The sequence below is a fragment of the Bubalus kerabau genome, chromosome 7 (assembly GCF_029407905.1).
Source record: "Bubalus kerabau isolate K-KA32 ecotype Philippines breed swamp buffalo chromosome 7, PCC_UOA_SB_1v2, whole genome shotgun sequence".
Lineage (NCBI taxonomy): Eukaryota > Metazoa > Chordata > Mammalia > Artiodactyla > Bovidae > Bubalus > Bubalus kerabau.
The window spans coordinates 33,927,742-33,942,928 of record NC_073630.1 but is presented as its reverse complement, the minus strand read 5'-3'; the positions used below and the strand labels follow the sequence as shown (position 1 = coordinate 33,942,928).

General features: G+C 38.1%; 1 protein-coding gene across 19 annotated transcripts in view; it reads right to left on the bottom strand.

Annotated features, from left to right (window-relative positions):
- Window positions 1-15,187, bottom strand: part of ANK2 (ankyrin 2) — a 285,421-nt gene that overhangs the window by 111,193 nt on the left and 159,041 nt on the right. For 17 of the 19 annotated variants that reach the window (XM_055588009.1, XM_055588008.1, XM_055588011.1 and 14 more), the window contains exons 10-13: window positions 13,405-13,602; window positions 11,171-11,269; window positions 10,911-11,009; window positions 5,497-5,595 (exon numbers count right to left, since the gene is read on the bottom strand). In XM_055588009.1, the coding sequence (XP_055443984.1) occupies window positions 5,497-5,595; window positions 10,911-11,009; window positions 11,171-11,269; window positions 13,405-13,602 (495 nt within the window). The remainder of the gene's footprint in view (window positions 1-5,496; window positions 5,596-10,910; window positions 11,010-11,170; window positions 11,270-13,404; window positions 13,603-15,187) is intronic. The other 2 variants (XM_055588005.1, XM_055588006.1) reach the window with 1 other exon arrangement.

Below are 15,187 nucleotides of genomic sequence, written 5' to 3'. Positions count from 1 at the left end.
TACAGAATGACCTGTTTGGTCACAAACTCTTCCTCAGATTTTTTAAAAGTAGATTATTTCCATGAACTTGGTCATTGTTTTCTGTACATGCCAAAATGCTTCTCAATTCATTAAGGCTTCAGCCCTCACTGATGTTTAAATATAAACCAGCTTATGGTTCTGAATAAGAAAGAAATGTAGTCCAGAAGTCCTAAGACCTAGATTCTCATCCAAAAGCTTTCACCAAGAGACAGTATTCTGGGAACTGAATCAAGAGAAAAAGAACAAAGGATGCTGGGAAAACATTGTTATTATTCCACTTAGCAAGCCCAGGATACACATGCTGGTTATTTTCTTCAAGGAGCGACTGTGGATAAAGATGATATTGTAATCTGATTTAAAAAGATGTCATTCCAGGAAACGTGGCAGACGGATCTGGGACTTGCATCCAGGGCTTCAAAGATCAAATGGAAGTCTGGCGAGAAGATAATGGGGTTAAGAATTTACCAAGTGCTTTTCATTTAAAAAAGGGAGAGGATATAGCTGGTATAAGAGACAGGAAGGACACATTCAAGGAGGCTCAAGAAAACACCTGACTCGAATGTGTGGTCAGGAAAACATTTTCAGTGTTCAGAAAACCAGGCCAAACTATTCTCTTATAAAAAGAAAATTGTGGGTAACCTTAGTGATGAAAAGAGGTATATCTCTAATCTGCCCAAGGGCATGTCCTAACAAAGGCGAAGGAGGAAAAGCTGGGCCAGCTTCCAGGGCTAAGAATGAATAGAGAAGATCGAGTGGGGAAGAACTGTTCAAAAAACGCAGTATCTTAAAGTTATAAGAAAAGAAGTATTAAGAGGGAGTGACAAGAAGAGATGAAATAGCACTATATGCATTCCAGGATGGTAAGAACAAAATAATAAATAGGAATTATATAGAACTGGGATTTTAGAAAAATTTGCACTTTCTAAACTTCTTTCACATACTCAACAAGTCCTATGCTTACAACAGACCTCAAAGGAAGGTGTAGGATGTATTAGTCGGTCTTTTCCAGAGGAATTAAATGAGTTCTCCAGGACTGTCCGAGGTCACTCAGTTATTAAAACAGAACGTGAATTCAGGCAATGGATTCTAAAGACATTTCTTTGTCTATTCATTCTACAGAGACAATATGATGGCCACTAAGAAAACTAATGGGCTTCCCAGGTGGCACCAGTGGTAAAGAACCTGCTTGCCAATACTGCAGACATAAGAGACATGGGTTCGATCCCTGGGCAGGGAAGATCTCCTGGAGGTGGGCATGGCAACCCACTCCAGTATTCTTGCCTGGAAAATCCCACAGAGAGAGAATCCTGGTGGGTTACAGTCCAAAGGGTCGCAAAGAGTCGGACAAGACTGAGCGACTTAGCACACACATAAGAAAACTAAGAGGGTAATGGGGGATTCTCAATAGGAAAGGAAACTGACAACACTTTAAAAGATACAACTTTCTCTGAAATACAGAGGAGATAAGAGAGGAGTGAAGAGAATGAACAACTACCAAAATAAATGGATAGCAAAAACAGTAGCAACAATCAAAAGACCAAAGAACTTGAGGATAGCAATCATGAACATCTGTTGTTTCTGGGTGTCCTTTCTTGGACTTCCACCCAGCAGATTTTGACAGAGGTGGGTGTTGCAAGTGACACACTCTAACGTGTTTTCAGTGAGCAAGGGAGAGAGCTGGGGCAATGATAACCCCTCAATCCATAGCTGGGAAGCGACAAACCTTGACTAGTGGTGACTGAGTAACTGGCTAAATTATCAGTGTCTCGGTTCTTAGACCATAGAGCATTAAGGTAATTGTTTTTTGTTTGTTAAAGTTAAGAAATAAGCTTTCTTGCCTAATTTCTTTAATTTTTGGTACAATCCTATTTGAAAATTGAAAAGGAAAGAACATACAAATTCAATAAGAAATTTTTTCCACCTGAAATCAGAGATTCTAAGACTTCTAAATGTTCAGGTTGTTGTTTTCCTGTTGAATAACAAAAGTTTAATTTGCCACCCACAGTTAAAGCTAATTCAATCCAAAGCAAAGAACTGGGAAAGCACAGAAGATAATATTAAAGAAAAACTGTATGTATTTTGACCTTCTTGGTCTCCTCCAACTGTCAGTTCAGTTGCTCAGTCATGTCCAACTCTTTGCGACCCCATGGACTGCAGCACGCCAGACTTCCCTGTCCATCACCAACTCCCAGAGCTTGCTCAAACTCATGTCCATCAAGTCGGTGATGCCATCAAACCATCTCATCCTCTGTTGTCCCCTTCTCCTCCTGCCTTCAATCCTTCCCAGCATCAGGGTCTTTTCCAATGAGTCAGCTCTTCGCATCAGATGGCCAAAGTATTGGAGTTTCAGCTTCAACATCAGTCCTTCCAATGAATATTCAGGTCTGATCTCCTTTAGAATGGACTGGTTGGATCTCCTTGCAGTCCAAGGGACTCTGAAGAGTCTTTTCCAACACCACAGTTCAAAAACATCAATTCTTTGGCATTCAGCTTTCTTTATAGTCCAACTCTCACATCTATACATGACTACTGGAAAAACCATAGCCTTGACTAGACAGACCTTTGTTGGCAAAGTAATGTCTCTGCTTTTAAATATGCTGTCTAGGTTGGTCAAAGCTTTTCTTCCAAGGAGCAAGCCTCTTTTAATTTCATGGCTGCGGTCACCATCGACCATATGAGGGGCAATAATTCTCTCATCATAAAGCATCACTGACTGTAATACAGCCTGATCCAGGCAGACATGAGCTCAGCCTTACCATCACTACTAGCTTGAAAAATCAGGGAGACTTTCTGAGCCCCAACCCCTTTAACCAAAATGACAAAAAAGCAATGGCTGGGACAGGGTTTAAATGTTTGATAAAATTTCCGCTACTAGTTTCTAGCTAACAAGATCCCCAGGAACCATATCTGCTGGCAGGTAACTAAAGTCTCAGTTAAGTTTCAAGTGAGGTTAAATCAGGAGTCCTATGATTGCTCAATCCCTAGAGAAAATGCCAGACCCCCATATTGTGCCAACAGAACGTGGGCGCTTAAAAGCAAGAGAGCTCTCAGAAGCGCAGGTCGTCGCAGCGCCCCCAGTTACGTCCACGGCGGACACTGGCTGAGAAAGGATCTGGATCTGGGGGTGGGGCAAGCACACAGTGTGAGCAGGAACCTGGCCACGGCGGCCCCTGCTCTCCAGTCTGTCGAGCAAAATGTGACACATGCTCTTGACTAGTGAATTGAGTATTCTTGCACTTCTTAAGTGAAAGATATTATTGTGACGACATGACATTTCTTTCATTATATGTCACTCATAAATATGACTTAGCCCTATGATTATATAACCATGAGGTAATATTTCTAAAACCCGATAGAGAAGAATACATGCAACCCAGAGGTCTTGACCTTAGAGATCTGTGTGGTAACCGGGTAAAATTTTTACTGTCTCCCCTTTGTAAGAAAGTGAATTTTAGCACAATGGTATTAGGTTAAGAGAGGGAGTTTTCAGAAGTGCATGCATGTGGGAATTTGACTCAAACTATTAGGTAGTTTCATATTAAAAGAGAGGGCTTCCCTGATAGCTCAGTTGGTAAAGAATGCACCTGCAATGCAGGAGACCCTGGTTTGATTCCTGGGTCAGGAAGATCCACTGGAGAAGGGACAGGCTACCCACTCCAGTATTCTGGCCTGGAGAATTCCATGGACTGGACTGTCCATGGGGTCGCAAAGAGTCGGACACAACTGAGTGACTTTCACTTTCATTTCATATTAAGAGAGATAAATGTGAAGGCTACTTTTATGATTGAGCATGGATTGTAACATATTTACCAGAACACTACCATAATTTCTGGTAAACTTAGTGAAGTTCATAGTACTCAGAGGGCATTGACTGACCATAATTTTTTTCTAATAGCTGAATTGCCAGGCAAACTTGAAAGGAAGTGAGAATAGGCAGAGCACAGAGGATTTTTAGGGCAGTGAAACTACTCTGTTTGATGCCTTAAGGATGGATACATGTCATTATACATTTGTCCAAACCCAGAGAATGTACAACACCTAGGGTGAACCCTTGTGTAAACTATGGGCTTGGGGGTATCATGATGTATCAATGTAGCTTCATCATTCATAATCAATGTACCACTCTGGCGGGGAATGCTAATAATCGGGAGATTATGGGGTCAGGTGCCTTTTGGAAATCTATGAACCTTCCTCTCAATTTTGCTGTGAAACTAACACTGCTTTTAAAAAATAGTCTTTAAGGGTGGGGGAGGGGGAGAGGGAACCAAGAAAAATGCCAAGGCAGGGAAGAATAGAGATTGAATAACAAAACACTTAACACATAAGAGCATAAAACAACAATAATGATTACCAAAGAACGTAAGTTACACTACTTGTACAGTGTATAGAAAGGTGGATAAAATCTAAACGCACAACAGTAATGTCAAGGCTGCCCATGTATCACTGCATTCTGCATGAAGGTCTGCAGGAAAAAATGCTGCAACATTCAGAGTCAGAGAATGTTAAGGAAGTCTACAGGAGTTTCAAGGTTTCTAAGGCCAAGCTTACATTTTAATCATAAAGACCCAGAAGTGAAATGACTTGCCTAAAATGATAATTTGTATGACTCCGGTAGAATGCTTTCATTCCAGTACACTAATGTTTCTGAAATGGACTCACAAGGGTGGGATTCATGCTGAAGTGAGCTCTAGCTTAGATATTGAACAAAGAGAGAAAAAGTATTTAAATATTCTCTGAGAATCCCAAAGATGCTAGCGCAAAAGTTAACAAAATACCGTGGAAAAGGAAACAGAAGATATTGATAAAATATTCAGTGTAAAGGAAGAAGGTGAAAAAAGAAACAGGGAAGCAAAACTTTTTTTAAAAGAAGAGGGAAAAAAATTCAAGTTGTGGGGGAATTAGAAATGGAAGAACCCAATCACACAATCTCCCATATTTTGGAAGAGTGGAAGGGCAGAATGTCTAAATATGGAAAATCAGAAAAGAAGAAAAGTAGAACTCATTACAAAAAGGAGGAAAATAAAGCAGACGAAGGGGAAACATGAAAACTTTGAACATGATTTGTTTCTCAGTAACTAGTAAGAAATGTCTATGGAAATTTGATCAGCTTTGGTGGTAAGAAATAAATATTATGTAAGTATCTTTATAATATAGATAAAAATATTAAAGCTCATGAAAATGAAGATATTTGTGGAAGTGCTTTCATAGGTTAAAAAAAAATCATTAAAATGTAACTCAATGCCCAATTTCTTATATACTGTATATTCTTTCAAACGTTAATGTTTCTAAAATTGGAGTGTATTTTCCAGTGTGTATATTCACTGTATCGTTTCATTTCTGCCTGAAAAACTGTTACTGAATTGATGCGTTCACCTATAGTCCTTGGCATTTCCACATCAGATGAAGGACAGCAGCATTCCTTGGAGATGGAAGGCATGCGCGTAACAGCAGCAAGCCCCAAGCACCAGCACCTACCCTGGCTCTGGCATCGACGAGGGCACCGTTCCTCAGGAGGCATCGGACCACTTCCACCTGCCCTGCACGGGCCGCCATGTGCAGGGCCGTCTCCCCACGCTGCCAGGAAACAGAGATTGCTGAATCTTAAGCAAACCCACTGCTCTGGAGAGCACACAATAAAAATGTGCCTTTTTGTGAAAGATAGCATTATATCCAAAGGTGTAAGAAATCTAGGTAAAGGCACAATTACTTCATAATTCTTCAGTCTGAAAACACACAGTTTGGTATCTTGTCCATCTTCACAAGGATAGAACAAATGTTTATATATTTTTTTTTCTGGCTCAGATGGCAAAGTGTCTGCCTACAACACGGGAGACCCGGGTTCAATCCCTGGATCAGGAAGATCCCCTGGCGAAGAAAATGGCAATCCACTCCAGTACTCTTGCCTGGAAAATGCCATGGACAGAGGAGCCCAGTAGGCTACAGTCCATGGGGTCGCAAAGAGTCGGACACGACTGAGCGACTTCACAAAAAAACTAGCGAACTTACTCAAACATCCAGGATACCCTGAGGTTTGACTTTGTAACCAACATAAACTAAATTGTCTTTGGTGACATGAAGTCATCTTTTATCCGGCAAACCTAAAATCTGCGACACTTGCCTATGTGATTACGACTTCATCCTGTTATTACTAATGAGAAACTCTAGATGCTGAAGATCAAGTCAACACAAAAAACTGCAGCGCCTGCACCATACGGAAGCCATTCCTTTCCAGAATTCAGCATTTACTTCTGAAATAAGCTATTATTTCACATTTGTCTTGGTCTTATGAGACTAAAGACAGTTCATATGAGAAATCTGATTTGCCCAGGAGGTCCCTGCTTATCACTGATGAGCATGTTTAATCACAGACAGTTATTTGATAGAACCACTCAGAAGTGAGTGCAGCAGTGTTAACAATGCCATAGGTTGAGGTGGGCAGCACTGAGCTTCGGGTCTCTCCTTAAGCATCTCCGTGCTGCATCAAGGCAGACACACCTATCAGGGAAAGGCAGCTTACCCTGCAGCATGAAGGATGATGGTTAGACATAAGAGAATTTTCTCATTAGGAAGCCTGTTAATTACTGCCTCTAAGAGAGAGATTTTTTTTCAATCAGCATACTAAAACCACAGTAGTTCTAAAGAAAGCAGGGGTTCATTCTGTTAAACAACTTTACAACTACAAAAGAATAAGATTCTAGAATAAAAGTTATTTTTGTTACCACAACTATGCTAGAAAAGAAGGTTGACTTCAACCTGGTAAACCGTTCCAAATAGACTAAATTGATTTCAAAGTTGGTTGAGGTAATTGGGTAACACCTGACAAATCCCGGTGAATAATTTCTTCTGATTCCTTGCACAACAAACACTTAGACTAAGAAGATTTAAGACAAACTTTTTACCAAAGTACAAAGTTTTTACCAAACTTTCGTTTGGTACTTAGCTCACAGTTCATTTTTTGCTAGTGTTCAGCGTTCCACTCCTTATGAAATTAAAAGGAATTCATTTCCAGTGATCTGAATTTAAAAGCACTGAATTGGATGTCTAACTCTAATGTTCTTTTTGTTGGTGATTCATTTATCCTCTAATGGCCTTATTTTCTGATGCTATCTTTTGACTTCTGTAAATGTATCGGAATATGTTATCACATCAAATAACATGATCAGAATAGCTGTATTTGTTTTCACCCTTTGGATGTATGGGAAGATTTTTCCTCTTCAGACAACCACAATTTATAACTTTTCTGTATCACTTAAAACCTGTCCCTAAATAGATGAAGCTAGATCTTCTGATTTAGAGAAAAAAAAAAAAACAACTCAAATTTTTTATTCAGAGTCCTATAATAATATGGCAATTTTACTAATTTTGGAAGAAATGAAGACAAAAATAAGTTTTCTTATAAGAAGTTAAATCAAAGTGGTCTCAGGAGTACCTACTCAATGATGAATTTTATGTTTCCTTTACAAGCCAAACTTTTATCAATAAGGGGTTTTCAAAATGTAGTATTTCCAGTATTAGTCTTAGTATTTTCAATTTCCTTATTTGCACTTAAAATAAGTTATTTTTTACAGTGTTTACACATTTGAAACTGATAGGTAAGATAAAAACCCTAAAATGTTAAACATTATATTCAAAGAAAAGTTACACATATATACACGCAAATCGTCTGTCCACTTTAAAACAATGGCCGTGTTCAATTCTTATTTAATGACTTTTGGATAACTTACTTTTATGGTAAATTGTCCTTATTCTTTTAGCTTTATGTTATCCTTGTTTATATATAAGTATAAATAAGAAAATGAAAGATGTTATATATTATTTTAATCAGTAACTTCCATTTCTTAGTTACTGGGTACCTCATCTTATTCAATGATCTTGTTTTCCTTATCTTAAGCTAATTAACTTTAAGGATTAGGGGACATTCTTAAATATGCAGTGTGAACTTAAGCCATGAATCCATTGATTAACTATAAGAAGAGAAAAACTCTGTGTCCCCCACGTTGCAGTCTGGCGAGCCCTCAAAGTGCTGGGGCTCTTACTCCACGCTTGTCAATGCTTTGGATTATGGATGTATCACAACTCTCAGCTCAGCTTTCTAGGTTTTAAAGTACATTTGTGAGCATTGTTGAAAGGGAACTTTGCAGTAATAATATTTGCACATGACTGAGTTGTTGGTACACTTCAAGCTTGGAGTGAATTTTGAGACAAAAACAAGACTGGCAGGAGAATGAGTATGCTCATGTCCAAAGCAGGTACTAAATTTCATGCCCCTCCTCCCAGTCATTAAGACCGACTCTGCTGACAGTTACGTTGACTTCCACTTTGGCTGCATCAGTTGGAAAGCATCAAAGCACAACAGACAGCATTGCATTCAAAAATGCAACATGATTTCAGGCAACACACAAAGGCTCCAAGGGTGGGGTACTTTGGGGTCAGGAAATGCCCAACTCTGACACAGCAAGCAGGCAGCCAGTGTTCAATGGATTCTTAAACAACCCGCAGCGAGTTTTGGACCCAGTAGCTATAGCCTCACGTTCTGAGAAGACATCAGTTCACAGGCATCCCACTGCTAGAGAAAGTTAGATTCCTCTAAATGTTGGGTTGCCAAAATTACCAAATCAAAATACAGGATGGCCGGTTAAATCTGAATTCCAGACAAAGAATATTAATTTAGCATGTCTTGACTATTGCCTGGGGAATGCATATACTAAAAACTATTACGTGTTATCTGAAATTCAAATTTAACTGGGAGTACTGTATTTTTTCTGGCAGTCCTATCTCTATGGTATCTGTTCCCTGAAGGACACATCATACGAAACTTAAAATGAACAAACAAAAAGCAACTAGGAAACACGTTGAAGGAGAGGATTATGTTGGCAGGTGCCCCTCAAATATTTACTCTGAAGGATCTGAAGGAAGAGTATGGACGGACAAATGAGAAGATGAAGAATGAAGAACTTTATAATGACCGACAGGTGGAAGTTGAAGTTTAATACAGCAATTGCCAAATTTGGGAGTATTTAAGAACCTAAAGATGTCAATATTTTTATTGCTTTAATTGCTATTTGTTTTTACTTGAAAATCTATATGTAGCCTACACAGGTTTTTGTGGTTTGTTTTTTTGTGTGTGGAATGGAGCATATCAATATGGAGTAAATCCATAAGCATCAAATAATTTAGAATTGGTCAGTTAAGAAGCAAATTAAGAGCGCCACAGAACCATACAACTATTTCTTGTGGCTTTTCTTTGATTAAGAAAATATTTAGCAAAAATCTCCCCTCAAAAAGATTTTCCAAAAAGTCTCCCCTCAGAAAGATTAACATAGGGAGTGTCAATCAAGCATTGCATAGACACTTACCTATATTATTATAGCATTATAGCATGATAATGCAATTAACATAGTGTCACCGTTGCTCCTGAGATACTGTAGGCATTTTAATGCAGAGAAGGAAAGTACAGTACAGTGAGAAAGTACTTAGAGAACTTCTTTTAAAGGTACTGGATTGTACAGGCCTCAATTTAAAAAAAGAGAGGCAGTCATTTCTGAACACAAAAAAAGATGCTGTTGATGTCTTTTAAAGTCCTAAGAAGTGAGCATAAATTAAACCCAAGTTGGCATGTTGTGAAATTTATCTTTAATGGAGAAATTAAAATTTGCATACAGTATTACTTTAGGATCAATAAGGTATAAGTAGGGGAATTATAAATATAGACTATATTTCAATTCTTTAGTGGTTTTATACTCCAATTGTGAATACTATGGAGAGGTATTAAATCATAATTAAAATCTAATGAATTTATTTCATATGGATTTGTCCATGCATCAGAATCTTCAGCACGGAAACAGTGTGCCAAACACAAGGAAATGAGAAAGTGAGAGGGAATATGAATAAAAAGTGAAACTGAACATTCTGTTTTACAACCTAAAAGGAATAGGATACCCAAAATTAATAGCCATAGTAAACCAACTGCTTTTGAAAGCATGATTCACTTTAATACTAAACACTAACATGTATTGGGGGAGTTATTTCTGTTGAATACTTTTTAAAGCCTCTCAGTGGTTCAGTGGGTCCTGGTGAGCTTCAAATACTTGACATCACCTTGTACAGAGCAAGTTCTCTTGCTCAAAAGAAAATCTGCATTCAATGATCAAAGTTTAACTGGGCAGACTCCAAGAAAATGAGAGAAATAAGAAATGGGAAATAAAAATCATAACTGAGATTATGTAGAAGAATTCTGAAATATCCAGCATTTATGGGCAGAACAAAAGTTGCCTGGAGACCAACATGGACTTTAGGATACGTGAAAAAGTTGCAAAATATAACTATTTTAGCAAACAAAATTAAATCAAAAGGAAAAATCAGACAGAGTAAGGTTAGAAAATGGAAAATCCATGTGATTTAAAGAGGGATAATTTGATGTTAAGTAAAAAAAAACTCTTGGTCTACCTCTGGTTAATCATTTGATATAACCAATTATGGTACTCAATATTTTAACCAAAATTACCTGGAATATGATTCACTCAAAACAAGTAGATTGAGCCATAAAGTTTTTATTCCAACCAATAATTCATTCACATTCAGAGGACCTCTTAAAATGCATTTTGTTTTAATAACTGTATTTAAGACGTGTGGGCAATTCATCTGCACCAGGAAGCTGACATAGTCTTGCTCCACAGCTTCCAATGTACTGTGTAAAATATTTCTTACCCTATGGAGGTTGTCCTCACCAACATTCTAGCAATTATTTCAATAAAGTTATCACAGGGGTGCTTCCCAAAGCTCGGCCGGCCATTGAGCTTTGATCACACACACACACACATCTCTACACACACCCACACACGTCCTCTCGCTCTCTCTCCTGTGGTTATTCTGACCCAAGCCATACTCACAATGTTAGTGACATCTGGAGAGGCTCCGTTCTGCAGCAGAAGGAGGACAATGTTCAAGTGGCCCATGAAGGCAGCCACATGTATTGGTGTGAGGCCAGACTGCGAAACAAAGCGACAGCAGTTTTACTCCTCTGCACCGGTGGGGGCCTTGGGGCTTCTTCAGATAAATAAAACTCGGAGAGGACAGAAGATGGGTGGAAGGAAGGGGAAGAAGGAGTAAGACAAGGAATGTTTCGTGACAAGCTGAAACAGTTTTCTACCTCTGTTATAGCTTGGATTGAAGCCCCATATTTCACCAGCAGTTCCATGACTTTGATGCGGTTTTTCTTGCAGGCAATGTGCAGTGGAGTAAAACCATTCTGTGCAAAAGACAATCAAGTTAGTTGGAAACATGCAGAAACGAGTCTCACACAACTCCATGCTGGCACATTGCAGGCAGTAATGCTACATCGTCACATAATGTTACCATTTCTTCAAATGCTGTAGCTGTTGGAGTTAGACAATGATGGTGTATTCCTGAGGCTTGTGTCATGTGGGGGGGGGGGGGGCAGGTATTGCATTGTTGTGTGGTTACAGAGAAAACAAAAGGGACATGGGCCTATTCTTCTAAGACGGAAAAAACACACATTATAGTTTAGTTCTAAAATGGTTTAAAGTATACTAATAGGACAGATTATGAAATGGCTTAAAGATGCTCCAAAGAATACATTTTTTTTATGATGGGCTATTTCTTAGAGTGAAAAATCATTACCTGTTTTATTTTGAAAATCTAAGATTAATGACTACCTCTATAATAAATGTTTCAGGTTAGCTAATTTTTTTTAGGGAACAGGTGTTACAAATTAACAGAAATCATTATTTGTGTTGATCATTTTTTATAGCCAGAAGTTATACTGTTTATATTAAAAATGTTTTATGAGGAGTTGTTGCATGTTAGCAGAAATCATTATTTATGTTGATAATATCTTTATAGCCATGTTATATTTCTTATATTTTTAATATACAATTTTTATAACATGCCAATCAAGATACATTTTGTTTTAGAAAGAAATTAATAAGTGCAGAAATATTTTCAAAAATAGTATGAAGAATTTTTGAAATAACTGTAAGAAGATATCTCTTAAAAGCAAAGAAATGTGGAGAAGTCTTTAAGGTACTTTTTATCTTTCCATACTAGGATAATGTGCAGGAATTGGGGGAAATTACATAAAAATTTGTTAACCCCATGCTTAATCCTTATGTGTTATATTTAAGTATTATATTTTTATTTGAACAATGATGACTCTATATAGAATAGCTGTGTCCATTCTGCTAGTTAACAATTTTGCATGTCCCAATAGGGACTTTTTATCAGAAACTATCTACACTACACTAATAATTTTCTTTAACCTATGACATTATTATTCATAATATTTTTAAAGTAACTTCCCATCTATTAGCTATGTAATAAGCCAGATAGAAATAACCACATGTATATGTAGCACTTAAAAGATGTGCAATGATTAGAGTGTGATATCTTACAAGCTTATTGGCCACTATCCAATTAAAAATGAGTACTTTTTCTTTATAAGAAAACAATATTCTCATGTAATTGCACATAACCCAAAAAGTATAGTTGTTTCCCAAGCAACAATAAATAAGTTGATTTCAAGGAAAATTTCTCATAAAAGTAAGATCCAATATTTTCTAATTCTAATACATTCTCTTAAATATTGATTTCCTGAAGACTAATTTAACTGACATAAACAAATAGAAAAAAGGATTTGCCTTTAGTTAGAGAATTAGGAAACAAGAGGCATAAATTAATACATGCCTAATACTTCCAATGATTATGGTTAAAATATAAGTGAAGCAAGGAGACTTATTCAATATTAGACCGTGAGGGAAACGGAAGGTGCTCTAGGGACAACCATTTGCAGATTTCTCTTGAGCAATTGCTGAAATAGTTCATATAAAATGCTTCCTGAAGTAAAAAGATGACCAGCATCACTTTTCTATTAGTCTATGGTTGAGTAATCGGGTCAATAAGGAACATCTCCAAGTGAATTCTTTACAGCTTACATTTTACATTACCTTACGCAGTCAAATCTGTTCACTTTAAAACATTTTTCGTCCAGAGATTATAAAGTTTAGCCTTTTTTACAATTTTATTCTGACTCTATATAGAGGTGTATAGAACTTATTTTTATAACTGCCTATTTTGCAACTCCGATTTTCCATTTAAAAATGCTTATCACTCCAGAGGTTTCATATTATCTATGACTTGCTAATTATGGCAATGTTACCTTGGTGTTCTCTTAAATCTATCCCTGCCGTTATTTAATAGCAAACTGTGACGGCATGAAGTAGGCAGGAAACTTGTGGGAGGTGACAAATTTAGAATTAACTGTGTATCTGTAACCGTGCACTGCTGGTGTCTGCAACCACTGATCAATCAGTGTGGGTTCGCTGGTGTCAATCTGTATTCACTTAACGTGGACTGGGCCAGGTTTACCAGGGCTCTGGCGTTCGGGTTGGCTCTCTTGTCCAGAAGAAGTTTGGTTACACGGTAGTGGCCGCAGTGTGCGGCAACGTGGAGGGCCGTCAAGTAGTCCAAAGTGACGTCATCAACAGGCGCCTTGTGCTGGAGCAGGTGCTTCACACATTCCACGTGGTCCCCCTGTGCAGCCATGTGAAGTGGAGACAGCCCGTTCTGCACATCAAAACCAAACCAGGCCCACATTTTAGTCATACTGAGTAATGTAACAGAGAGAAAGACATATCATATGGTATCACTTATATGTGGAATCCAGAAAAAGGGCACAGATGAACTTAATTATAAAACAGAAGCAGAATCACAGATGCAGACAACAAACTTAAGGTTATGGCGGGATAATGGTGGAAGAGGGATAAATTGGGGGATTGAAGTTGATATATACATACTACTAAAAATAAATAGATAATTAATAAGGACCTATTGTGTAGCATAGGCACTCTACTCAATACTCTGCAATGGCCTATATGGGAAAATAATCTAAAAAAATAGTGGATGTATGTATAACTGACTCACTTTGCTGAAATTAACACTCACACCTGAAATTAACATAATATTGTGAATCAACTATACTCCAATAAAATTTTTTTAAAAAAGAAGTTCGAAGGAAAAAGAAAATGTATAGAATAATCAGATGGCAGGGAGTCAGAGTGAACAGACCTGGAAAATACAGTGTGCAATCAGGCAGCATCAGGCTGACTTAGGGATCACAGGGATCATTAGGGATTACAAAGTTAAAGAGAGCCCCAGTCAGCCTCAAAAATGGGAGTTGGACTTAATCAGGGTGAAATGTAGCAGGTGTGTATGAGTATGTCAGGGAGTTGTAAAAGTAACCAGGGAATTTCTGGGGCATAGAGGTGAGGGCATAAAGTGAATGAGGAACAGTTCAACACCTGGCTAATGGCACCAGCACAATAAACACTTTTCTGGAGCTGGGCTTCTGGAGAGTATTCACTGAAACAGAGAAGGAGGTGGTTGGACAAAGGGGAGGTTAAACACAGAAATTACAGAGGCTTTACAGTGACCAAACTGAGAGGCCAAGTGAGACGATCATCTACTGCTCTCACCAAGATTGCTAAAATCACCAATTAGAACAGGGGTTGTGGGGACTTCCCTGGTGGTCCAGTGGCTAAGACCCGACACCCCTTCAATGCAAGGGGTCCAGGTTTGATCCCTGGTCATGGACTAGATCTTGTATCACAACTAAGACCCAGTGCATCCAAATAAATAATAGATACATCTTTTTTTTTTTTTTTAAAGGATGAATAGTGGAGAAGAGTCACAGTTTACTGAGAATTTGAATTTTCAAAGAAAGAGGGAGAATGACAACTAGATAGATGAATATTTGCTTGAAGGAGGAATAAAAGATGATACAAAGCTGGGAGATTTTATGGAGAGGGAGGGAAGCTAGTCTGGTATTAGTTGCCTTGGCCCTTTCCAGGCTAATGGTGTCACCTCACTCCAAGATGGTTAATTCACTTTCTTCTGTTCTTTACCATAAACATAGTTCTACTTTTTGTAACTAACTCCTTGTCTATCTTACCCACGTGAATTCCTAGCTTCTTGAAACTACAGATGGCATATTATTTTTCTTGATATTCCCTTGGTGTCCAGAACACTGCTTGGCACATTGTTGCTACTCACTATGACAGATTGATGATGCATGCATGCATGCTCAGTCATTTCAGTCATGTTTGACTCTTTGCAACAGTAAGGATTGTAATCCACCAGGATCCTTTCTCCA